This window comes from Crocodylus siamensis, chromosome 3 (genome assembly GCF_052110815.1).
Source record: "Crocodylus siamensis isolate JL-2025a chromosome 3, ASM5211081v1, whole genome shotgun sequence".
NCBI lineage: Eukaryota > Metazoa > Chordata > Crocodylia > Crocodylidae > Crocodylus > Crocodylus siamensis.
The window spans coordinates 116,931,106-116,958,333 of NC_143397.1; the positions used below are offsets into that span (position 1 = coordinate 116,931,106).

A 27,228-nucleotide genomic window follows, 5' to 3' on the forward strand; every position below is an offset into this window, starting at 1 on the left:
GCCTGTTAGATTTAGGACCACGTGCTGAGTCCGACCAGGTGTGCCTGGCTCCAGAGTGTGGGGCCACATTATCCAGCTGCGAGGCTTCTGACAGGTCTGGAAATTTGGCGGTAGGGAAATGGTGGCACCGTTAATTGCTAGGTCTCCCAGAACCACAGCACTTAATGCTGCCATTGCCCCCGCTGCCAAATTCTGGACCCATGGGATTCTTTTGTTCTCACATATGATATGCATTCCAAGCTTCACCAGCAGATTTAGGTGAAAAGGGTTCAGGTTATATGAGAGAGAATATGGCATTCGTCATTTTGTTTGTTCCTCTGCCTTCTTCTACCTGTCTTTACTTTCTGTTAGTCTTTGTAACGTTTCATCTCAACTTCAGGCCACTCTCCATTCTCTCACCTTCCCTCTATCCCAATTTATTGCACCCATTTTGAATTGATTCTGTCTTCCAAAATGCTTGTTACCCTCCCAGCCTAGCACCACCCACAGGTACTAGGATCTCACACCCTTACCCTGGCATCTGACAGCCTTCCACATACAGTGAGTAATAATGGCCAAGTCACTAATGCACTTGGCAATGTCTGTGGGTAGGCCTCTCTTTGCTGGGTATTGCAGTCTCTGCTTGCAGCACTGGTGTGTTTTGTGATTTGTTTTTTTGGAAGGGCTGGATCTTGGGCAGAGGGCGGAGAGATAGGGGAATTTCCCTTTAAATCACTTTGACCTCAGCTTAATGTCAAGTCTGTTGTAGTCACCTTTCGAGGAGAAAATGCCTACTCTTCAGGCACAGTACTGCTCTTAAAACCCTTACCGTTTAATTCCCTACTAAACTTCCCAGCTTTTTATTAGATTACTCCCTACCTAGAGAATACTGCAAATATTAGGTAATGGTGATTGGATATTAGAGACGATTGAAAAGTTGGAGCAGTCCATGTAGCAGTTGCTATAGAGCTATCCACTTACCCTTGGTAGTTACACAGACCTGTTTGGTACACACATTCTGTTGTCAAAGAGGAACTTGGCCTTCGGAGGCAATACCATTTCATCTCAGCCGTGGATCATATGTGGCATTCCCAAAGATTCTCATTGGTTTTTTGTTTTTGTTTTTTACTTTTCTAGTCAGCTTCTCAATGTCATTTGGGAGACTGAAGCCCTGGGATACACTTGTGTTTATAACCCCTTAGCTTCAGTGAATAGGAATTACCAGGTGGGTTTATTTTTTTCATTTTGGTGACTTTTTCTACTTGCTAGCAGCAAAACAGACAGCCCATTTCTTCTTGGAAATCTCAGTTCTCTCTCCTGCAATTATTAGCTTAATAAGCACTGTTCTGTAAAAATGTATTTTTCTTTATTAGCAGTGAGAGATCAAAGGATAAAATAAATCAGAAATTCAAGGGATTCAATTGTGATATTCAAAATGAACAGAAAATGGTCTGCATAAAGCTATAGCAGCCTTTTGTTCAGGGATCTCGTGGTTGCTCTCATTTCTGGTTGAATGAAAAGACCCATGCCCTTTTAATTCCCCAAAGCCAGACTTCAGGAAAGTGGAACTCACACATTTTTAGATTCCTTGGTTATTCCAAGAAATATTTTAGGGCTTAGAACTGTAGTGATCACGGCTTTCAGGAAAATCCATGAAAAGTATCTCCTACAAATGGCTAAAGCTTAAGTATTCAGGTCCAAGCTGCACTGTCAGCATACATCACCCTAATGCTGCTTGTGGTACGGATTTTTATTTTACTGCCTGCTGCTGAAGAGAAGAGCATGTTTGATTTAATTTGCTGAAAAATGACATTCCTTTGCAAATGTTCTTTCAATGTGTTAATTAAAGATGGAATTTCAAACAAATTAAAGGAATCTTAATATTTCTTTGCTTGCTCCAGTATCTAGTTTCAGTTGGAAAATGCTTCTATTTCAGGTCAAAACCCTATTCATTCAATGCTTGTGTTCTCAGACCATAAGGCATGAAATAGCAGGCTTCCACCTCTCATATTAAAAGTTGTTTTTTATGTATTTGTTGGCACTTTGTAAAAGTAATTTGTGACTTGACTTCTGCCACCTCTCATGTTTTGGGGCTTTGTGAACCAGAGGTTATCTGCAGTGCAAAGACAGGTATTCTAGTCATTGTTGCTTCTGGAATCTGGGTTTTTTATTTTAAGAGGATTGCCTTTTCTGTATTCTTTTGACTGCAAAACATTTCCCTACATAGGGCGAGGTTTAGTAAACTGAAATGGAGCAAAGCACCTCTGGTTTAAAGGAGACTAGACTCTTGGGGTTCTGATCCAGCAGAGGTCAAGGGAGTGTTAATAGCCTATAGCTGGGGGCAGCCTGTGTGGTCTTTGGTAAGGAGACTTTTTTTTAATGTAGAATTCTGCTTGGAAAAAATTCTTCTACAGAGATGCGCTTTAAATGTAGGCAGTGGAGATTCTCTTTATTTCTGTAGGAGAAAGCACTAATGACATGCAACAACACTTTCCTCAAATACTTACAATAACCTTTCTCTAGGGTTTATTCCCATCACAAAAATGGGAATGCTGTCTGCGACTCGCACCTAAGAATTATTTGGAACAATGTTATTTGTATGTATTGGTAGCTTTTGATATGCTTTTTTCACATTTATTTATGTCTAATGTAAAAGTTAACATTAGAAATGTTCCTCCCCAGCTGTAAAGCTGTTCTTCAGTAAACTCTTCAGATTTATATATTTTAAAGTATTGCCTTTGCTCACAGCATTAACCAGTTTCTCTTCAACCTGTTTTTTTTTCTTTTTATGGAGGAAAGGTCGGACTTTGCTTTTGTGGGTGTAGGCCAGCCCCGTAGTTTACAAACCTGTACTTTGCTGCCAGATTTCTTTTTCTAATATTGATGTTGTGGGTTCCAGAGTAAATTTGTGATAGTGTCTTCCTGCCAGGAAGAGGGATGGTGAACCTTTTCAAACTGAGTAATTCTACTAGACTTCTCTATTTGTTGCAAGATCTCTGCGAAGTGCTTGCCACCTTTGTGTTTCGGACGGTATCGGCACATGGGATATGTAGCATCCTAGTTTTGGCTGTGCAGGAGTTGGTTCAGCAGAAGGTGCAAGCATCTGTCTTGGGGCATCAACGTTTATTTGACCATTTTTTATTTACTTTTGGCTCCAGTGAAGACACAAAGACCCAGAAGTGCTGTTAAACTTTATACCTTTCAGTTTTAAGATATGAAATCTGATTTGTTTTATCTCTTGGCAAGACAGAGAAGGCTCATTCTTGTGTTGAAGTGGGAATGGCTTCTCTCTACAGTAAGCATAGCAGCACTGTATCTTTGTAGAAAATATAGACTTTTTAAAAGAGCTGTGCAGCAAAATGTATTTATCAGACTCTCTTTCCAGCATTTGTTCTTTGTATGTATGCCGAAGAGGCTTACAGAGCAAAGGGTTTTATCCGTTATCAATATCTACTCTATTGTACCTTGGTATTTGTTATAGTATTACTGCTTCTGTCGATGCACTGCTGTAAAAATTAAATTTGGCTCCCAAAGCCAGTCTCTGTCTGTTAGGAGCCCATGATGGTGCAGAAACCTTGTGGGAAGGCATTGTTGGGGGAGAATAAGGATGGCATTGTAGCTAATGATATTCCTTGCGTTGAGTTAGGCCGACAAGGTTCTTTGGGTGAATCCGATATCTTTTATTAGACCAACTCAAATAGTCGGAAATTAAAAAAAAAAAAAATTCCAACTATTTGAGTTTTTCTAATAAAAGATATCAGATTCACCCAAAGAACCTTGTCTGCTTATGTCCTTAGACCAACATGGCTACAACCTAGACCCTTGCATTGAACTAGTAATTCTTGACCAGGATGCCACAGCATCCTGAGGTGTTTTAAGATCCTCTCAAGGGTGTCATGGGCTGCCACTCAATTTTAGCATTGTTAGGTGTGCAAACATGATTCACAAGATAAGCTTGGCGATTTCAAATAGGAATCCATAATGTCAAAAATGTTCTAACCCCTTGGGGTCTTCCTGAGTTCTTTGCAAGCTTGTTTTACTATTTTTCTGTAGTCAGAAAAAGTGTGAAAACTAAGAGCTGGTGTCTCTTCTGAGGGGTGTCTAAAAAGGCTGCAAATCTCATAAATGTTTTGAGGGGTGTATGCAAAGGCAGGGAAAATTACATTGCCAGTCCAATTGATTTTTCTGGATGTCGAATTTCTGTTTTGCCCCCAAATATTCTCCACATTCACATTTGTTTTTCATGAGATTGCTATGTTTGACTAAAGGGAATTATGGGGTGCATACAACTTTGGCAAAATCAAATTGACTAAAACATTTCATCTAACGGTAGTCCTGATGGAGAAAGCCACAGTTTGGTCTGGGTATGTTTTTGGAGAGTTCCAGGCAAGGATGGACGTGTGAATTTATAGTTATAAAAATGAGTCAAAACTTAGAACTGTCATTTTCCAAGGGATGTTTTGAATCTAAGAAGGTTGAGAATCATTGATCCAGGTGTATGATTTTGTAATAAATGCTAATAGTCTTGGAGACTTGATTCTACACTGTTACTCCAGTTTTACTGTAATGTTACTTCCCAGTTATTTTGTGATATGCATAGGGATAACCTGGTAGAATCTGTAATAATGAGAGATTTATGCGCATTAATTACATTAGCATTCATTGTTCTATGGGTTTTATTTGATTGTGCAGTGTTGCCACGTTTCTCTTTTTATTTGTCACCAAATTAAAAAAAAACGAAACTGGCATTCATCTGATAAAGGCTTATAAAATGCTGCTTCTTTCGTCCAGTCTTAATGAAGAACTTGCTGTGCTTGAGCAATTGCTCAGGGATCCTGCTGTGCATCAAAATGATTTGGGGAGAATAATGGTGAATTCAGAGGAATGTGCTGTCACTAACATACACTTTAAAGCACTCCTCACCCAAAAGTAGTGCATGCTTCCTGTAACCTGATCTGCACGTCTCTTTTTTAAAGCATTTTGGTTTATCTCCATTTGAACAATGAGGGAAATCATCCATGTGGCTGTTTTTCAGCTCAAGCAGATTGTTATCGAGGATGGAGAATCATGCTCTGTTTCTTGTCATTTATCTAATGCAAAGTAAATTTAGAAGCTTTCTAAGGGCTTGCTCTCTGTATCAGCTACTTAGAGTTCTTCTAGCTGTGAAATGTGTAGAATCTCCCTCTGAAATCATGAGCAAAGTCATCAGACAAATGCAGTGATTTTTTTCCTCTTTTTTTTTTTTTTTCCTTCTAGAATTTCAAAGGCAGGAAAGTGTAAAGTCCCAGCAGAAAGGCATTCAGCTATATGACACACCCTATGAACCAGAAGGCAATGGTGTGGAATCAGACTCTGAAAGTGTGGTGAGTCAGCGCTTACGAGAAAGCAAGTTGCCACAGGATGACGACAGGCCTGCGGATGAGTATGATCAGCCATGGGAGTGGAACAAAGTCACCATCCCAGCCTTGGCAGGTAGGATTCCTGGATACTGTCTGCCTACCACATTTATGCCCAGCAGTAGCAGGAGAGCTATGTATCGTGGGGTGGAGGGGAGCATGGGTGGGTATACATATGTGGGCTTGTCTACACAAGACGCTACTGCACAGTTACTGCGCATTTATTTAGTATTTGTATTATCAAGTACTAGATTAATGTACAGTACCAGAGTTCATGCACAGTAGTGCCAGCGAATGTCTGTTAAGTGATGCTACTGCTCAGTAGTTCATACTATGCATTAGTGTATTAGCACTATCGGTGCTGTGACATGCTGCTGCACAGTCAGCTTCTTGTGTAGACACGCCCTGTGTGTGCATCATTTTGAAGCAAAAATTAAAGAAAAGTTTAGATTTTGTTGTGATTGTCCACCAATAAAGGAAATTGTACTTCAAAAAAAAAAGCCAGTAGAAATCTTGGAAACAAATTCCACATTTTATCCAGATTCTCATCTCCCAACCTAATTTCATAGATCATTTTCATAACATTTCATAACATATTAATCCTGCTGCAGGGCTGAGATTAAGATTTATTTGGCTAATTCTGTAAAGTGAACTACTTCCTATGCTGAGGTGAAGTGCAGGGAAAAAACCTTTCATGTTATGTTTTCTTGCAGCTGTAGGCATTTAAGGCAGCTTTAGTTGTGTTCATTTTAATTTGGCCTATTGCTGTAATGTGTGCGGCATGTTCTTAAATAGCTCAAGAAAATGAATCTATATTAGTGCTACTTGGCCTTCAGCCTGCAAGCCAGATCTGGCCCTCAGAGCCATGACACCTACTGTACAGAGCTCCCCACAGGTCCAGATATTTGGCGATGAGGGGAGCAGTAGTGGCTAACATGTCCCCACTCCTAAACTTCCAAGTCCCACAACCAGAAGATATGGCTGTATGTGCTGGTTCACAGCCCAGAAAGATTGCGCTCCACTGATCTGAATGATTCTGCCTCTCAATGTGCTGGTCAATGAAACTTTACATCCAAGTTACCATTTTTACATGCCTTCAGGAAAACGCTAAGCAGAGGACTACTTAGTACTAGTGCTCAGAGCCTACTTCCAAGAGGTAGATTGCTTCTCTGTTCCCACTATGGGAGGAAGGCTCACGCTGCCTGAAACCAGAATGCTTTAATCCCATTGGGTGCAGATAACACATAACAATCTAACCATTCCAACATGTCACTGACTGGAAATTGGCTCACAAATGTATCAAGTGCTGTAGTTCAAACAGGAAGGATTAGGAGCAAGTACCCCACCCAGCATGCCTCCACTGGGCAAATCGAGGGGAAGAGGGAGTACTTGCACTCATATTTTGGGTGTCTCAGGGGTGGGCAACTTGTGGCTGGGGACATTATCATTTTTCTCCTTCTTTTCTAAACCATGAGTTAAATAAACATCAAGAGCTTGCAAATAATGGAAACCTACAGTGTGCTTGCCCAACTTGAAGGAGTGGGGAGCACCTGGTCCCAGGCTTTTGTTCCCATGGTCCAGGGAGCATGATGAGAAGCTGTGATGGACTGGTGACTGAGGATGCAGCTGGTTGTTAGGCACTGAACAGGAAGTACAGGGGAGCTCACAGGTAAAGTGCCAAGGGAAGGGGGAAAGGGGTGTCAGGGGGCAATGGAGTTTTGGCTGTGTACCATAGCAGCCAGCTGCAACAGTGTCCAGGAGGCTGAGGAGCAGTGCAATGTGGTATGCTTGCAGGACCAACTAGTCCCATGTCACAGAAAAAAATTAGTGTCCATGCATAATTGATTCAAAATAGTACTTAATATTCCAGGCAGATTTAAACTGGTTTATAGGCTTGTATATCTGTCCACATTTAGGTTGAAGTATTATGTGTGCTTCTACCTGAGGTTCTGGTGCTTCCTTGCATTCCTGAGATCCTTCACGTTCTGGGTTGACTACTTGTAGAAGTGAAGAACAATGAAAGGCGTTAGTGAATGGGCATTTAGAGATGCTTGTTGAAGAGGCAAATCTCATTTGAGTATTATGTTTATTGCTGTTATGTATTTTTAAAATGACACAAAATCAATAAAAAAACTCCTGGGCTAGCAGTTCAAGACCTAGTAAGTGCGCATACATATCTGTTGTCTTTTTTCCTAGACAGGGATTTTTTCATTAAATCCTCGTCAGCATTCCTCACCTTTTCCTCACCCAGCTGACCTTTTATAAAGCAATGGGCAGTTAGAACTTCTGACATATAATTTAAGTATAATATCTGTGAATGTGTCTTTTGTAGCCAGAATTCCTGAATCATAGGAGTTAGTGTGTAAATACTGTACTGCTTGTAGTTTGTCTTCAGGGGTTAGAAGCAACTGTTCTTAACGGTTTCCCTTAATTAAACAGTATATTTGCTGATCTAACACAGAAAGCTGTCTTTGGTAAATACCTAAACTTCAGTATTTTGTAAGATGAGTCTTTTACAACCTATCAAAGTTACTAATTTCCTCTGAGGCTTAAAACCATGACAAGTTTAAAAAACTTCAGATGTTTGCTTGGACAAGTCATATGGAGACAGCCTTACTAGGAGCTATAGACCAGTTCTGTAGCTATAGACCAGAGTTATTACTATTCAAAGCACAAAACCCCCCGATGTTGAATAGTATACATTACAGGCAAGCTATTTAAATACAATCTAGATTGTATGTAACTTCATATGTTTATGCTCACCTTACCATTTTTCACCCTCATGAAAAGTTAGTGGGAAATGGTGACACTTTTCTGCTTTGATGGTACTTAAGTAAATTTGGCTGCTCGCAGACATTAAAAGACACACAAAAAAAGTGCTTTGTGAAAAGAAACAGTGAGTTACTTCGACTCAGCTCTACCGTGTCTGCATAGATCAGGTGCTTCAGCAGGGCTTTTTGGCACTTTTATCTAAAGCTGAGTCAAACAGTTATTAGATAAAAGCACCCAAAAAGCCCCATTGGAGTGCCTGACCTGTACAGACGTTGGGCAAGCCGGATCCAACCAAGACACTGCCTCTTCTGGGCATGCGCTAGGCTTGGCATAGGAGTGTGCAGAGTTTAAAGTAAAGTACCATTTGTTTCTTTTTTTAACATCTGCAAGCAGCTTGTGTGTTCAGCCTCTCGTATACAACTGAAGGATAAGAGTAAATACAAACATGTATAATAAAAAGGCATTTGTTATTAGAGTGCAAACACAATGTCTGACTTCTGCTTCACTCTTGAAAGCTACAGAAATGACCAAGAGAAATATTATCCAACTTTCCCAGAACAAATTTGTTTCAAAGCTGAAAATAGTCCCAAGACATGGAAGCCCAAACAGTTTTATATTTTTTAAAAGATTCAATACTTCCTAGCAACAGGGGTTGGGGAGGAAGTTCCTTCTTAGTCAGATGTGTTACTAAAAAAGCCTCCTGTACTAAAACTAAAAATAACCAGTCTTTTTATGGGGAGCAGTATCTCTGTAATATGTGAATTGCTTTTTAAAAAATGCATTGATTTAACTTTTCCAGATTAAGAATAAAATTCTGTTACTATCCTGGAGTTAGGGCTTTCTTACGAGGTATAGTTCCATTAACTCCACTTCCACTATTGTTGGTAGTAGGTAGCTTAAGGATCTGAATGTATTATTGGCATGCGCAAAAAAAATGTGCTATTTAAATCACTGCGTAAACCATCTTTGGCGCACAAACACTCTCAGCACTAATTTCGTGTGCAGAAGGATGCTAAATAATTTGTAGGCCTTTGGGTTGGTGACCCACTTCTCTGCTTCTAAAACGCTGTACATTTTCAGAGCTTTGGTGGGATGATGTTGGGGGCTGAAAGGAGTCGAAGAATCTTGACCATGAAGGCAATTCACTGAGTGACTGTGCAAGTACATAGTAACCCATTTAAATTCCCATGATGCCATAAAAGATTAGGAACAGTTGGCTTTTGATGAATACCAGCAACAGAGAACAGATCCTGAGGGTCTGATTTCACAGAACTGCTTGTAAAGTGAAACATGTAGCATCTCAATAGAAACAGAAGGATATTGTGGGTTTAATCAGCCTTACAGACCACTTCTAGCTCCAATCAGCAGGGGTCTTGCACTTCAACAGTTTTAGCATCTGTTCCTGTTGGACTGTGAAATGCTCGTTGAAGTCTCGTAGTTGCAAATGGCAGAACTCACCCGGGCTGCGTTACCCGGTGGGTTCAGAGAGGTGCTAACCATTTCTTGCCATTCCTGAGCCAGCTTAGGTGCAGAATGTAGTTAAACATGTGATGGAAGAGAAAGTGCTCCAGCTGTGAAGTGGGAAAGAACTAGATGATATTTTTTCAAAGAGCTATTGACATTTCCTACATCAGGAAACCAGTTGCTTTTTCACAAGTGAGTGTCAAAATGTTGAAGGAGTCTTGTCATCTTTTTTCCTGTGAGGAGGATAGAAAATGTTTCTTCCCAAGTAGCAGAGAATGCTTACCCCATTTTAAAGAGATGCTGATCATCTCTGTTTGGGTTTATACCTATCACCACCCATTTCTCATCTCTCTCTAGTGACACTGGCAATCTGAAATTAGCAGTATTTTGCATTTCCAGCATTTAATAGAAGTAAAGTTATTGGAGCTAGTAACTTCACCTGTAAGAGTAAGAAAGTATTCCTATTTGGAAGCCCATATTGAACGGTAGGCCTCAGACTTATAGTTTGACCTTATCATTGCGTTCTTCAGGCTAGCACCTGTCTTCCAAAATCTCAGTCCCATCTTTCACACTTCTCTGTTTTCTCTGAGGATTACAGATTGGTTTTTTTGCTTTAAATCCATCAATTTTTTTTGCTCTGAGTTCATCAAACAAAACACTGCACCTAAGGGTAAACACAATTAAACTCTCAGTGCTTGCTGTATTTACTTTATTGTAAGACATGTTTTTCCCCCATTTAAAGAGCCTTGTCTTAGAACTGAGTAAGAGGGCAGTGTGGGGGCAGGCAGCAGCTGTGGCTTGGGCTTCAGCCCCTACTGAAGGTCCGGGCCATAGCCACAGCTGTTTCCTGCTTTTCCCTGCCCCCTCCATCACACCACCTTCTCCCCACTGTAGCCTCTTCCCGGCTCCCCCATACAACCTCTCCTTCCTTGCCTACTCCTCCCTCTCTCCTGCCTTACCCTTGCTCCATGCCAGCAAGCTCCATCCATGCTGCAGCCTAGGGCACTGAGCACATCCCCAGTGCAGCATAGCTCAGCCCAACCCTGTATCAGCAGCATGCAGTCCAATGCCACAAGCTAAAATGGGGACAGAATCTGCCAGTTCAGGGCAAAGGTAAGGGGAGGGAAGTGGGGAGCAAAGGCGGGGGGGAGGGGAGAAGCAGAGGGAGGGGGAAGGGGGAACAGAGGCTAGGGGGAGGGGGGGAAGGGAAGGCAGAGGCTGTGGAGCATGGGGGCTCTGCAGCTGCAAGGGTGGGGGCAAAGGTGCAAAGGGGGCAGGCACAAGCAAGGGGCAAGCTGCAAGCTACTTGACCTCCCCATACCACCTGCCTCCCTACAGTGGTGGAGGGGGATGGATTAAAGACAGCCCTCCAATAATTAGATTCTCTACTTGGAAAATTATAACAAATTCATGAATTTTCCATGTATAGAATCTAATTATTGGGGGGTCGTCTTAGATTCAAGTAAATATGGTAATCAGGAAGAAGAATGTTAATGTTGAAATTAGTATGTAAATATATGTATAGGGTACCTTGAATGTACAAGTAGAAATATGTACCTTTAGTACTTACGAAAATATTTGAACTCCTCTGCCCTCCAATATTTCTATCCTTTAAAAAGGCCAGAGGGGCAGGGGGAGTAGAAGTGCTGTTATCCACATTTGCAGATTGAGGAACTGCAGCCTAGGGAAACCAAGAATGTGCCTCAAACTAAGATTCATACCAAAAAATTACGATGTGCTGGTCTGGCCTCTGGTAGGGAAAAAGGGGTTAGTTGCCTGATTTGCTTGTACAATCTGTGGGGCGAGTATTAGAACATTCACCAAGGGAGTAGGAGACCTGCATCTGAAGAGGACTCAAACCCTCATCTGCAACCCCCCAGGTGAGTGCTGCCAACCATCAGGCTCCAGAATAGCCTGGCTAAGGATCTCCCTGCACCCTTCCTTCTTAAAGCAAGGCCACCCAGCAGCCAAGAATGCAAGACTCCATCGGGCCACCAGGAAAGCAGCAAGCAAAAGGGAGCTTGGCTCTGTAGCTAGTGCTAATTAGGTCACTCAGCTGAGGCTAGGAGCAAGGGCTGGATTCTGGTCCCTGTTGTCTGGACTGTTTATCATGCAACAAATTAACTCTTATTAAATGAGGTTTCCGATGAAGGCACTCCACTTCAGCGTGCCTTAGGGAACTTGTGTTCCTTAGGGTTAATTTGTCATGTGATCGGGACTGTCAGCAAGAAGGGAGGGGGAGCAAGTTGCTGGTTGGGATTTGCCCAGCCTGAACTGATGAGGCAGGGAGGGGTGGATTGAAGCTCTTCCCCACCTCATGGCCCCCTTCCAGCCCCAGATCAGGCTGGGTAATCCCCAGCTGGCAGCTCACTTCCCCCCGCTTCCTCCTCCCTTTCTGCTGACAGACCCAGAGCCTGTGGGGTGGGGAAGCTAGGATGCTCCTTACCTGCAGGCAGGCTTTTTGGGCTTCTGCAGATAGGCTCGATTTTATTTTATTGTTCCTCAGCCTCTCAAAAGCCCCTGATGACCCTGGTTTCCCCTGCTGGGCTTGGGCTCCTGCCCTCAAGGTGCCCCCGTGGCCCCCACTGGGCTCAGGCTCTGGCTCCCTTAGGCTCAACCTGCCTGTGCCTTGTGCCTCTGCCCCTGGCATGGCTCAAAACCTTGCATGCCCCTCAGACACCGCTGTGGTCTCCTTTCCTCCCCTATCAGTCACAGCCAGTCCTCTGTTACAAACTAGAACAAAAATTCAAGCAATCACTTCAAAATCAAAGTCCCACCGCTCTAGGTCATCATACCACTACCAGGCTACCTTCCCACTTTTTGGCTCTTCCTGCCTTGGGAGCATCTGCCACGGCCTTGCATCTCCCACTTCCCACAAGCTTGAACTGGCAAGAGCTCCTGTCTCAGCAGACTTCAGGGCTCCACTGCCCCTTTGTTTCAGGGACCCTAGTTTATATCCCTTGGGCTTCTTCCTCTTCTGGTCAGCAAGTGTGTCCCCTCATCTTAATGGTCAGCTTACTACCTAGGCTGCAGTTATTCCCTTGCTTCCTTCCCTTCTGCAGTTAATTGCTACTTGCCTGCCTGGGGCTCTTTCTGTTGCCATCTCTCTTTTAAAGTAACAGGAGCCCCTGGGTCCCTCTTACAATCATGCATTCTTCACTCATCTTGAAGCTCCCCATATCTAATGCACATAATGATAGGTAGGTGTTTTAAGGAGCCGGTAGTTATCCTGTTCTCTAGATCAGTGGTTCTCAACTTTTTTTGTATCAGGACCCACTTGTAAACATCAGTGGGCAGTCCTGACCCACTGCCCCCAGGCCCCAGCCCCCAAGTGTTTGCGGCCTGGGGAGCCCCAAGCAGCCCCTTGCACACTGGAACTCCAGCAGCCTGCAAGGGAAAACCCACTGTTTCCCACTTTTTCTCCTTTAAAGGAGAATCCATTTTTAAAGTTTGTTCATGATGCTTTTGTATATTCTTGTGATGCACTTTGGGGTCGCGACCCACAGATTGAAAAACACTGCTCCTAATGTGTTAATGGTCTGTAGTAGGCAGCAATTTGTGCCCCATCTTGTGGGCTGAGATCAAGTGTGTTTTTTTGCTACACTGATCTGTTACCCAAACCAAAATGAATTTAAAAGGCATTCTGTAGTGGAGGGATGCACCCCGTCCAATACACTGCGGACAGGACACCCTAAAAGTCTTGTAATTAGCTTCCCACTGGCCAGCTTCCAGTGGGAGGATCCTCAACTACATGCCTGCTTTATGGACATAGAGGACTCTTCCCTAGCTTGCTCCTGTAGCCTTTGGTTAAGGGCAAATAAGAGTTGGGGGCTTCCCAACCCCAAGCGTCCAAGTGTGGGTCTGCACGTAGGATACCTGCCAATGGATTTGAGAGTATCTGAAGCCCCAGGCTGAAAAGTCTGGGCTGGAGGATACTTGCCAGTTGTAGCACTATATAGAATGTTTGAACAATTGAGTGTTGCTCAGTTGAGAAGATTTGGAACTGATTTGGCTGATTTTGACCTGGAATACAAAACATTTGAAAAAAAAAAAGTGCCCCTATTTTATGCTTTATCTGCAATCAGTTGTTTGCTTCAAAGCTTATCCATGGCTCAAATGGATACTAGTAGGTCTGGCCATTCGCCTCCCATTTTGTCTACTTGATCCTTCTTACACAAGTTATAACTATCATTTTGCTTTAAAAAAAGTTGCGGTCATACAGGTCTTCCCTCTAGGTCAAATGTATGCCTGTAAAAGAGCAATTCTAGTGTCTCTTGTTTACTACCCAGGCCATGAGCATTGTTGTTCAGGCAATTAAAGAACTTCTCTTTGTGTCTCCCTATGCCTGAATTAATTCTGTTTTCAATAACTTGATTTTGTGCTAAATCACTTGTTTCGCCTCTAAACCCATCTCTTTTGTTGCTAAGCACTCTCCTAACTGTTCCATATAGCCTTTCCCCAAGCAGACAGATTCCCTTCCTCCAGAGTTGGGGATCATCCAATTTAGATACGCCTCTTCCCATAATCAGTGGACCAGAATTGAAACTTGGTACTTTCTACCTCTTACCTGGTCAGTGTTTTGCACCTAGGATCTCTTGTCATCTTTCACTCATGGGATAGGAAGGATGTCATATGGTTTCCTTCAGTGCCCTTCTTTATTCCCTTAAGTTGTCTATAATTTGTGAGGCCATCTGCAAAGTAGACATTAGTACCAATACGCACCCATGCCAATGCATCTTTGCCTGTTTTTTTTCAGGAGCCTAGCTGTCCTAAGAGGCTTGTCTTTCTTCGTGGCTCCAAGCAAGCTGTACATTCTCTTGTTTTCTTTCCACTGTTCTTTGTATACAAGGCTAGTTTTGTTGTCTTCGGATAGAGCTGTCTGTGGACATGGTGGACTCTTACATGCTTGGTTGATGAGCCACCCACAAGTACATTCCACATAGCTTTACTCTTTCCCATTTCCAGAACTAAATCTTCAGGCATGGTTCCTTCACTTTCTAAACTAAGTACCTGTAAATAACTGGGCACATCAGCTGTGCGGGCTTTCTCAGTGGTTTTGAACTGCCAAGTTGTCCCTCTTGTTCCTTACTGTGACCAGTCCTGCTTTTGTTAATCAGCTTGCAAGGGAGATGCTTCCTGTCTCTGACCTGCCAAACACTTTATCTAATCTTGTTGCTAGTTTCAAAGTCCCATTAAATATTTTGATGCTATGAATCATTGTGTCTAGCTTTTATTGCTCCTTGCTTCCTGTGTTGTGCTATAAAGAATCACTGTGGCCTATTACTTTAAAAATTCATTCACAAGAAATTTGTTATGAGCATATGATAAGTCACATGCATTTGTAACCTAATGTCATAAAGATTGAGCAGTTCTTAAAAGGCCTTAAAAGGTTCGTTAAATGCCTGTTAAAGGTGACTTGTGGCTGTGATGTTGGAAAATCCATCCATATATTCTGTATATCCTGAGTGCCTTTACTACCCAGAGCAAGTGGGTGCCATTGCCATCCGCAAGTCCCTGTCCAGCTGTAATAACCCTTTGTTCAGCCTATTGCTCATGTCTCTGCTGTCTTAAAATTCCCTGGGCATAGTGAGTAGGCCTGTGGGAAACGGGGAGTCTGGGTACAGTGGCTGAGGCATTCTTTGGGCTGCCTTCCTCCCAAGTTTTCTCTACTTTGCTCACCTGTGGACTACAGAATATTATAGTGAAGTATAACTCAGCTGGTAGAGGTGCTCTGCCATTCTGCCACCTAGCTATGCACACATTTCAGTTCCGTGTTAGTTGGCTGTGGGGGTGGTTTGAACAATGACTGAGGAGCCTTATCAGTAACCGTTCAGTAGGCAGGTGCTTGCTTTTTGTGCAAAGCTGTTTTTTCCCAGTCAGAATGCCACATTTTGTCCTCATTGTATTAGCTATTCATCAGTGGCAATACTGTGAAGATGAGATGAATCTTTTATGTTATTCCCTCTGGACATTGCTTATAGCTCCTGGCTGACCATCCAAAAAAAGCCTGGCTGGTTTATCGCTTCATTAAAACCCTGTCAAACTAAACCAAACCTTTGTACCTTCATTTCAGAACACTTTACTCTGTCACCTTATTTAATTCTATCAGCTATATGCAAATTGATCACACTGAATTATTTTCATGCCGTATGGGTGCGACCTAAAATGACACTCCCCTGCTCCTTTCTTTAAGTAAAGAGTTTCCTTGCAAAGTTTGCACTTGTTTAAACTGAACTGCCCCCACATGGTGAAGACCCAACCCTTTCCAAAAGGGTGGTCAGTGGTGGGGGTGTAATACAGTGTTCTGTGGCTGTAGAGGAAGGTTGGTGTATGCATGGACAGTGCTGAAAGCACTTGTAAACAGAGGAGCTAGTAGCATCTGAGCAGAGTTCCAGGAGGTCAGACTGAGCATGCTTGGCTTGGCTAATGGAGTGTGTACCTTGGTAGTGAACACATGGCTGTGTCCTGAATTAGCATAACTGTTGGCAGCTTCATCACCCATTCTAAACAGGCTACTTTAAGAGGCTACAAAAAATGCTTATGTTCAGTTTTTGATGAACTTAACCCCCCTCGGCCAAGGCTTAAGTCAAGAAGACCATTTTGGAGTGCAGGAAAAGATCCAAATGGCCCTTAACATCAAGGAAAAATGGATCCAGCAACAGAACAAAACTTACATCATTAATAAATTTCTTATCACAGACCCCCCTGTCTAAACCTCTTGGCTTTGCTTTACAAATGCGGAAGCTGGACAGCGTTGGACGGGGTTCGTACTGGACAAGGTAGATGTAATTATTTACTACAAAAATTGAATTTTATTAAGGACCCCAAGTGTGAATGTGGCAAAATCCAAGCTACAGCATCGCGGAGGAATGTCCTGTTTATCATTTTAATGGTTGTATTGAAGACCTGCACCAGGCTACTGATGATGCCTTGAAATGAATATCAAATCTAAAACTGTCAAGCTAGCCTTATCCCTTATAGTGCTGTTGTTTATAGGTTGTTTATAGCTTGTTCTGTCATTCGGTTGCTGTATTCCATATGAATGAATAAATAAATCACCCTCTCTATAGTTAGCCTGGCTTATACCAGTTGACATTGTGGGCTTGAGATCTGATTCCCAAACCCTTGGTCTCTGAACTTCTCTGGTTTAGGAAACAGATATGGGGAAGTGATTATTTCCCTCTATTCAGTGTAGATCAGGGGTGGGCAATTATTTTGGATGGAGGGCCACTTACCAAGTTTTGGCAAGCCACCGAGGGCCGCATGACAGGTAGCTAGGGGCAGATAAATATAATTTTTCTAAATTTTATAGGGACCCTACGGGCTGGATAGAAGGGCCTGGCGGGCCACATCTGGCCCATGGGCTGCATTTTGCCCACCCCGGTGTAGATGATGCCACTTCTGGAGTATTATGGCTAGTTTTGGAACCCCCAGTACAGAAGGGTTGTGCAAAAATTGGAGAGAAGTCCAGTGGAGGGCAACAAAAATGGTGAGGGGGTTTGGGGACATGACTGACGAGGAGAGGCTGAGGGAACTAGGCTTATTTAGTCTGGACAAGAGAAGATGGAGGAGGGATTTAATAGCAGCCTTCAACTACCTGGAGCTAGACTGTTCTCAGTGGTGCTAGGTGACAGAACAAGGAGCAACGGTCTCATGTTGCAAGAAGGGAGGGTTAGGTTAGATATTAGGAAAAACTGTCTCACTAGGAGGATAGTAAAACACTGGAACAGGTTACCCAGAGAGGTTGTGGACTCTCCATGCTTGGACCGAGCTAGACAAAGCCTTGGCTGGGATGATCTAATTGAGGATGGTCCTGCTTTGAGCAGAGGGTTGGACTAGATAATCTCCTGAGGTCCTTTCCAACCCTAATTTTCTATGATTCTATGACTTGGACTTCTCAAGACTATGAGCATATTCTCTATTCTGTACCAACTGGCCAAGGGGAGTGCAATTTGCCTGGCCAGTTTCCTGCTGGGCCAAGCCAACAGGTCGACTCTGAAAAGCCACAGAAACCAGCTCATAAAGGCCAGCTCTGACAATGCCTTCGAACTCTTTTACTTCCTAGTCTGGACACATTTGAATTTGGACACTTCACCTTGCAAGAAAAAGTGTACCAGTTTGTGTCGTGCTAGACCACTGAGGTGGGCTCCTTGCAAAGTAGAAGATGGACAGTTGGTCCTACAGGTGTAGCCCCTTGAGAAGCATGAGGGAGGGGGTTTCAGTTTCCAGCGACATGATGTTTTTTGTTGCTGACAGGAGTTTCAAGCTTGGATCCTCGGAGGGCTACATAATTTTGCACTTTCACTATTTGTTTTTAATATGTGTATAATAAAGGTTTTAAAAGTCTAACGGCTTCTCTCACTCCCTCTCTCTCAGGTTGACAGGGCTTGATGTCACCTACTTGGTGTTCATGGGCTCTGGACCTGCTGACCTTAGCTTGTCCCCAAATCAACTGACCTAAAAAATGAACGTGCAGTTTCCCAGACTTTGAGGCATTTGGCAGTAGGGGAAGAGTGTGGGAAACCATGCTGTGTCTAAGTAGGCATTCAGCTGCTAGGGGCTGTTAACCTAGAAACTTTCCCTGGAAAACGTCTCTAATGAAAGAGTTCTAGCTAGGCATTTTTCATTACACCTTACACTTGAATTGGAACAAATTGTAGAAAGGGCCATAAAAGGACCACTCTTCCGATTCAGAGTGTAATACAGCCGTATAAGCATTGTCAGTGTGCACCACCCTTCTTTCTTTTATTCTTCATTGTACATTTTAGTTTTCTATTTGATATGTTTCTTTTCTTTTTACCAATCCTAATTAACCGTTATAATGTGCACCCTCAGAAAATGTGTGCATGTTTTTGTCTGTCTCTGTCTTAATTGCACCCACGCAAACACAAAGCAGGTATTTAAAAAAAAAAAAAGACGACATTTTGCTCAGCGTTCCCTTTTTTTTTCGTTGGGGGAAGAGGAAGAACTCCTTTTTGCTCTAATTAGTAGTTCAGAATCTGCCTCCCTTCATGAGTGAGCTGGATTTAATTCTGCTGTGAGCACTATTAATAGAAAAGTCAGATTAATTCTGATTGCAGCATCTTTCACAGAGGAGATAAAAGAGGAAGAAGCTAATCATTGCCTTTATTATACAGCACGTTTGTATTTCACAAACCAGACAGGTGGGGCTGGAGGGAGCCATTTCAGCTTGGGAAAGGGACTGTGTCTCCTTTTTGAAAATCTTAGAGAGCAAATGAAAAAGGATCCCCTGAGATGGGTGGGTTGTGATGTTTGTGACTCTTCTCCAGTTTTGCTTTCAAGAAGGTCCTGAGCTAAGGCAAGCTTTTTACTTTAGGGCCTGAGGTTGAAGCAAGTCTTTCATTCGCTAACTTTAGTGAGCCTTTGTAGAGGGCCTGGTTTTGGTTTTCCTGGGTACTACTACTTTAACTGTTCCACAGTACCAGCCACAAACCATGGCCTTGATGGTGTCTGTCCAAAGACCCGAGACTGTTTGTTTTTTAAGTATGGTTGCAAACAGACATTGCCTTTGTGCCACCATCAAAAATGTATGGTGGTACAAAGCGAAAGCAAACAAATATCCATGCCCTGTGCCAGACCACAAACTTGTGGCCACAACAAAAGGTAGTATAATTTGTGCCATTATTTTGCAGCACACATCTGTTTGTCTTAGAGTGGGAGAGCGTGGGCAGCCTGGAGATTTGGGTTAAAACTATGAATGCAACATGCTTGTTTAAGGGAGCTCTACTACAACACGATCAAGACTGCTAGCACCCGCTCCCACAGGTTTCTGCATCAGGTGGTAACTAGATACCGGGCTGCCACCTGCACATTAGTTTAAGTAGCAGTGGCTGGCTCAGAGGAGAAGGACTGTTTTCCTTTTGCCTGGTAAAATGCTCATAGGACTGTATGATGGCAGCAGGATGCTTGGCTGTAGGATCAAGAATACGTGTTGTGCTTCATGAAGTGGCAGGTGTATTGATTTTTGTTGTTATACCCACTGTTCAAATCAGTGAGTCCAGATGCTCTCCACCCCAGGGTGTTGAGGGAACTAGCAGGGGTAATTGCAGGGCCTTTGGCACGGCTTTACAAGCACTCATGGTGCTTGGGCCAGGTGCCAGATGATTGGAAGATAGCCAACGTGGTCCCCATCTTTAAAAAAAGGGAGGAGGGAGGACCCAGGCAACTATAGGCCCGTCAGTCTTACCTCAATCCTAGAGAAACTCTTTGAGAAGATCATCAAGGAGCACATCTGCGATGGGCTGGCTTCAGGGATGATGCTCAAGGGCAACCAGCATGGTTTCATTAGGGGCAGGTCATGTCAGACCAACCTGATTGCCTTTTATGATCAGGTCACAGAAGCATTGGATGCAGGTGTCGCCATGGATGTAGTCTTTCTGGACTTCAGCAAGGCCTTTGACACCATCTCCCACCCCATCCTCATTAAAAAACTAGGCGACTGTGGCATTGATGCCTACACAGTCAGATGCATTGCAGATTGGCTGAAGGGTTGTACTCAGAGGGTGGTGGTGGACGGGTCATATCTGACCTGGGGAGAAGTGGGCAGCGGAGTCCCCCAGGGCTTGGTCCTTGGGCCCGAGCTGTTCAATTTCTTTAACAGCGATTTGGACGATGGGGTGAAAAGCAACCTATTTAAATTTGCTGATGATACCAAAATTTGGGGTGAGGTGAGCACGCTAGTAGGGAAGGAAAGACTGCAGCAAGACGTGGATAGGTTACAGGGGTGGGCTAACAAAAACAGGATGCGCTTCAATACTGACAAGTGCAGGGTGCTGCTCTTGGATGGTAGCAACCAGCAGCACACTTACAAGATGGGGAACTCCGTTTTTGGGAGCACGGAGACAGAAAAGGATCTTGGAGTCATTATTGACTCTGAGATGAACATGGGCCGACAATGCGAGGTTACGGTTGGCAGGGAGAACCGGACCTTGTCGTGCATCCACAGGTGCATCTCAAGGAGGTGATCCTCCTCCTCTACGCGACGCTGGTCAGGCCACAGCTGGAGTACTGCGTCCAGTTCTGTGCGCCCCACTTCAGGAGGGATGTGGACAGCATTGAGAGGGTCCAGAGGAGGGCCACCCGCATGATCCGGGGACAACAGGGCAGACCCTACCATGAGAGACTGCGGGACCTAAACCTGTTCAGCCTTCACAAGAGAAGGCTGGGGGGGACCTGGTGACTGTCTGTAAACTCACCAGGGGGTTCCAGAAGGGTTTGGGAGAGGCCTTGTTTCCCCTAGGACCCCCTGGCATAACAAGGAATAACGGTCACAAGTTGCTGGAGAGTAGGTTTGGATTAGACATCTGTAAGAACTACTTCACAGTCAGGGCGGCTAGGATCTGGAACCAACTTCCAAGGGAAGTGGTGCTGGTTCCTATCCTGGGGGTCTTTAGGAAGATGCTTGATGCCTACCTGGCTGGAGTCATTTGAGCCCAGTTTTTCTCCTGCCCAGGCAGGGGGTCGGACTTGAAGACTACAAGGTCCCTTCCCACCCGACTTCTATTATTCTGTGAAGGCAAGACAGGTCACTAGATTCACAGAATTGAAAGAGTAAGTGCTACAGGCTCAAGAACAGGCATTAAAGATTAACTAGGTGAAAGAGCCAGCAAACCCGTGAGTTGTGATGCAGCTTCCTGATGGAATAGAGGCCCATTGTTCTGCCTCTTGACTTGTGCAGATTGTGAATGGCAGGCTATCTGTCTGAGCAGTTGCTTGGAGCTGGCTGCTCTGCAGAGATACAGAAGCGAGCGGGAGCAGTACTGGCTTGCTCTGTTTATGTCTCAGTTTGCTGGACTTGGCCTGCACTTGGAGGACTCTTATTTGACAGTCACCGGCAATGACTGAGTGTACTGGGAGGGCAGTGGCACAGCACTATTGACTACATCCTTGGAGGGCCTGATTGGGTGTGGATGGGGTGCTTTTAATTATTGTCATGAGTGCTGTAACATTTCCCCCCCCCCCCGACCTGCTGCAGGCCTCTGGGGACGAGGATGGGAGTTGGGATGAGGGCTGAACCGAAAGAGCGTGGGTGCAGTGTGCTCTGAGGTGCTTCAGCCCCTCTCTGTGGACCGTGTGCTGGCAATTAAGTTATATTTGACTAAGAACTGGTGCAGAGAGGAGCCAGGTTGCGTGGGGAAGGGAAGTGGAATCACAAAGGTGAAGTATTTCCATGTATTAATACACATTTGAATGACGCTCTCTCCAGCAGTGCAGGAACTAGAGACAAAAGGCTGTAGCTCAGTGGTTTTCAGTCATTTTAGACTCAAGGCACCCTGTGGAAAATGCCAGCTTCTAATTTTCACTCATTTTTTTGACTAGAGAAAAATAACAAAGCAATTCCTGTATTGTAAAGAACTCAGAACAAAGACCACAACCAGACAGAATGGCTTCAACTCATGTTTTCCTGTTTGAAATGTCTGGGTTTATCTTGCGGATCAGTATTTTCATACCTAACAGTGCTAACATTGTGTGGCACCCCACAGCACCCTTGAAAGGATGTCAAGGTACCCAAGGCTGCCGTGACAACCTGGCTAAGTATCACCACTGTAGATAGTGATGTGAAATAGGATCCATTCAGCCTAGCCTTCTCTGTAATACAGCCCAGAATCATGGCTGGTCAGGCTCCATCACTATTTGTGGTGTGATTGGGCTGGAGCAGGGTTGTCAAACTGATCTCCACCCCCTGGATAGATACAGCCTTCAGGGTTTCTCCTACACCCCATCCACAGGTCAGAAGACCATGACAGGTGTCTGGCAGGTGCAGGGTTAGTGAAGGCTGTATCTGCATAGTCCTCTCTAGTCCCCCTGCTGCTGAGGAGACATGTCAGCAGGGCTTGGGGGCACCAAATTCTGTAGAAAGCTTCTGGCCTGCCCTCAACTTGAAGTAGTCTGACAGGCCAGATGAGAGAGCTCTGCAGGTAGGATCTGGTACTTGGGATTGATCTCTGACATCTTTGGGCTACAGCAAATTTTAAAGCAAAAATCCCTTATTTCAGTGTGTAAATCATGACCCAAGTATCAAATAGGGTGAGATAATACACATCTAAATAATGAAGAGATATTTAGCATATAAAGATGGAATTCTCTATGGGCATGTGTAATTCTCTGAAAAGACTGTTGTAGCGTGTAGTGAGTGCCCTTTTCATTGTGAGTTTTAAGTTCTTGACATTCTTCATATATTAGTTTTGATAGCTTTCCAAGAACAAAGAATAATACGAGTTGGTTATTGTGAGCTTCCCACACAAGGGTGGTGATTGTGTGCTACCCATAGACTTTTTTTTTCTATGGCAGTATATGAAATGCTAAAACAGAAACTTCATTGTTTGGCAAACACTGAAAATGCAAACCAAATATTTACTGTATGACTCTACAATACCACGGTACTTCATGCTAGAATGAGATCACATCCGAGGGCAGTTGTATACACTGAAAAACAAAACGCATAGAAGTATGAACTGTGCAGAAGTACAAAATAGCTGGTATTCTAAAAATAATCTTATGGGGGGTGGGGAGCTGTACGTATGTGCATGTAAAGTCGGACACTGTTCGTTATATCCGGACACTGTTCTTTATATCCTTTCTACATCATATAAAATGACTCGGTTATATTTAAGGAAGGCAGTGTAATAAATAGTTGTTTCAGCTCCCTTTTCACTTATCCCCCAGGCCCTTTTACACAGCTTTTGGGGCTGGATTGTGTCATATGCATACTCCATTTTTATGTACTATTTGGGGGGTTCTGATGACAGCATTTGCTGTTTGAACACTGAACTTCTTAAGAAAAAGAAAACAGTTTTGTTTTATATTAGTCCTTTGTTTTGCAGTATGTTTAGATTAAGATTAATTTTTAATTTGCCTCCATGAGGACTATAATTTAATTAGCTATTACTATTTAATGTTTGTTTTAATCATTTGTATAAATGCAAGTTCTTTTAAGGGATTTCATAGTTATCTTTATGAAGACGCACTAAATTAAAAACACTTTGCTGTTCTTTTTGGTGTTTTTAAAAAAAATTATGGGCTATATAGAAATTTAATTAAAATATGCTATGATACATTTGAATCTTTTGCTGGCTTCTGTTAGGATCTTTACTCCTGTTTTTATGATGATATAAGTTAGAACACTTATTTAGGTGAATTGGATTTCTGTAATTTCAGTTGTCATCCACTGCCACTTGCCACTTCTCGAATATATGGTTATGATTATCTGTTGCAAATGGCATGAACATAGATTTAAGATGCAGTCTAGGTTATTTGCATCATGTTTTACTTAATTGAACTTTGTTGAAAAATTAATATCTGCAAGGATGTGTTCAAAAAAGGAACTTGCCATTTGACGTTGTTGTAGTGGTCCACATGATGTTCTGTCCTGTTCCCAGGACTGGGCATCTGAAAGGTCACAGTGTATGCAGTGATTCTGTGGGAAGGTAGTCATGCTGTAAGAATAGATAAAATAGAAATTTCTGAAAGGCAGATACAGTGTTGGAATTTTTGGGGGAGTGGACCTTTGAACCTGATCTTGCCAGCCTTCCCTTCAGGCACTGCCATTGAAGGCCTCACTGGAGACCTTTTTGGGGCTTGAACTTTCCTCCATTTTCAACCTCCCTATCGTGGTAGAGCTTTACATCAGGCATCTTATGGAGAGGGCTGTTTTCTGCTTTGCAGATGCACAGATGTTGAAGAGGCAGTGGAAGACCAGATACAGCTAGCCTCCTGCTTTTGCTGTGGGGCAGCATGTCCTCATCATGACCTGTGAAATCACCCAGCAGAATCTAGCCTGGGCAGTATTTGGCTCTGAATGCTCAGGGTTATTAGCAGGGATTCAGGTTTTCCATTTCCCATGGAAAAACAGAGTAAAACTTGGATTCCTCCCCCTTACTGGAGTAAAACGAGGATTTCTCATTTTGCAGTTTTGCAAGGAGCCCCCTGCAGACTGGCAGAGTTCCAGGCTGCAAGGGGGCTGGGAGGGAGAGGGAGGAGGGAGGGCATGCACATGCACATGGTGCCAGGTAGCCTGGAGAGCAGCTCCTGCAGGTTTAAGGGGGCGCGGGGAATTGAGGGCCCCATAAGGAGGGAGGGAGTTGGGCAGGGCTGGGAGTTGTTGCCCTGCTGGGCTTGGGGCCTGGGGCTCCAATGTATAGGCTGCAGGGCCCCAGCAGGGAGTGGTGTGGGGTGGCAGGGAGTTTGTCTGAGGGTGGGGGGGGCGGGGGGGAACCTGTGCCCCCAAGATCTGTGCACAAGGTGAGGGTGGGGGAGGGTGCCGGCTTGGGCTCCCGCCCTGCTGCCCTCCCCCAGGGCCTCCGCTGCAGGGCAGAGCATGGCTGCGGAGGAAAGCTACTTGCTGCTGCGAGCTCCATGCTGCACTGGTGACACGTCCCCTGTGCACATGGGGGGCGGCAGTGGCTCAGGGTTGTAGCCCCCCAGGAGTGCGCACTGTGGGGGGCAGCCAGCCCCACTGTGCCTGAGCCCACAGCAGGCAAGCAGGGGGTTTGAGGGGAACTGGGCTATGTGCTTTGCTCTGCTGCAGTAGCCGCTGTCTTCTGTCAGAGGCTAGGGACTGCGGACCTGGGTCCCTGGTCCCATAGCTCTGGCAGCTGGGGGCCACTCCGGCAGGGCTGGTGGGGCAGGGGTTGTGGGTGGGGGTGACAGGCACTAGTGGGGCTGTGGGGGGCCTTTAATTTTAATCGTGGATTTTGGGGTTATTGGAGAATTTGTGATTTTAATCGGAGGAAACCAGGATCCTTGGTTATTTAGTGTTAAAGGTGACTGGAGGATGTGGAGCTGCTCTGTAATAATATGAATGTTGGCTGGGTTACAGGGTTGTTTACCTTAAGCACAAGTTGGTTTTCATGTAGTAGGAGGCTCTTAGGAAAAAGGAAGCAGGAAGGAAATAATGGCTCAAGAAGAGCCACCCTGCTGTAAACACTTCGGGGTCGTTACAGGTTCTTGGGAAATCTGGCTCAACCTCCTGCTGAGCCTGGTGAACTTGTTTGGACAAGTAGGGCCAATAGCTCAGGAACTGAGGAGAACAAAAAGAGCTGCTGGAGCCTTTGCTTTTATAGAGAGCTGTTTGGCTACTCTACCTGGAGGGCCAAATCCAGGAGTACCTCTTGGGTGAGCCTTGCTGATGTATAGTGTTGTCATACAGGGCCCAGTCCAAGAGTGATAGAATCGGAAGCACCCAAGAAGTCAAGACCTAAAGTCTGACACCTTGGGTTGCCTTGAGAGAGATCAGGGAGAGGATGCACAGAGGTGTAGTCAGTCCCATAACCAAAGCTCTGACTGGCAAATAACTTTTAGAAATTCTTATGTCCTCTACTGCTGTTCTATAAAGTACATAGAAAACCCCAAGGACCTTTTCTTCTTCATTGGAAAGAAAAACACATTGGTATCAAGAGCTTTATGAAGGATAGAGAGAAAACTAATTAACCTTCCAACCTCTCTCTCTCTTTCTCTCTCATACTCAAATGTCCATGCTTACCCATGCTCACATGCTCACTCTCACTCTCTTATGCTTGCTGTCTCTCAGTCTTGCTCTCTTGTACTTGCATTCACATTCCCTCCCCCTCTCCTATGTCTATTAATTTTTTCTGTATGCTCATTGAAAACATAGGTCTCTCCAACATAGGAAAAAGAGCAACCATTATTAGTAAGAGACTGGGCGGTATTTTTTCCCCCATGGTGATAAACTCAGCAGGGAAGCCAAGGACAGAACGGACCAAGAAACCAATCTTATTTCCATTAAAGTCAAGAGTAAAGCCTTTGCTCCAAAACACACATCTTTCTTATCTGGGCTCCGTTGAGAAGCTTGTGCTAGAGGAGTTGCATGGATAAATAGTGCTTCAAGGCAAAGTTTTCAAACCTGGGTGTCTGCAGTTGAGCTCCTAAACTTTTTTTTGCTGAGCACCTGCAGCTGCGGTTAAATTCCAGTGGGACCTTTTGGGCTTGAACGCCTCCCAGAATCAGCCTGCTTCTCTTTAACAACTTACTTATATTTAGTTACCATATATTTATGCAGCAACTTTGGTCACAGTCAGCAGAGTGTCAATTTGGCTCTGCTCTCCAACACTAAATTCACAAAAAGAAATTTGAGTAGGAGACCAGAAGTAGATGCTTAAGTCCTCCAAGCAGAAACAAAATATGCAAGAACCTCTGGAATTTAAACAGTAAATTCCTTTGCAAAAAGGAATATAGAGAGAGAGAAGGAGAGAGAGAGAGACTCGCACACACATTGTATGCGTCTTTGGACACGTTTTAACACAGTGGTTAAATATAGACAAGTCTTACAGGTTTTTTTGTGGGTGAAATGAAATATTTTCAGTATCTAAGGATTTGTTCATTGGCTGAAGGCACAAAATTTGTTTATTAACATTCATAGAGTTCCAATGAAGAAAAGATGCAGTATCCGAACACATTTCTTTTCTAGTGGAAATAATGGATGATTATATGTTAGATTTCTATGGCAAACATGCAGACAGGCACAAACATGTTATTTTTGCCTTATTTTGGAGGTTGTCATAGAACAGTAACCAAGTTAAATTTTGCAATGCAGAGAGAGAACTTATCGTTCTGCTATATAGGTTATGGTATATGTTTG

At 43.9% G+C, this 27,228-nt stretch overlaps 1 protein-coding gene across 1 annotated transcript in view; it reads left to right on the forward strand.

Annotated features, from left to right (window-relative positions):
* SHB (SH2 domain containing adaptor protein B) overlaps positions 1-27,228 on the forward strand; it is a 169,874-nt gene that overhangs the window by 92,538 nt on the left and 50,108 nt on the right. The window contains exon 3 of the mRNA XM_090039082.1: positions 5,236-5,451. Coding sequence (XP_089895208.1) covers positions 5,236-5,451 — 216 coding nt within the window. The remainder of the gene's footprint in view (positions 1-5,235; positions 5,452-27,228) is intronic.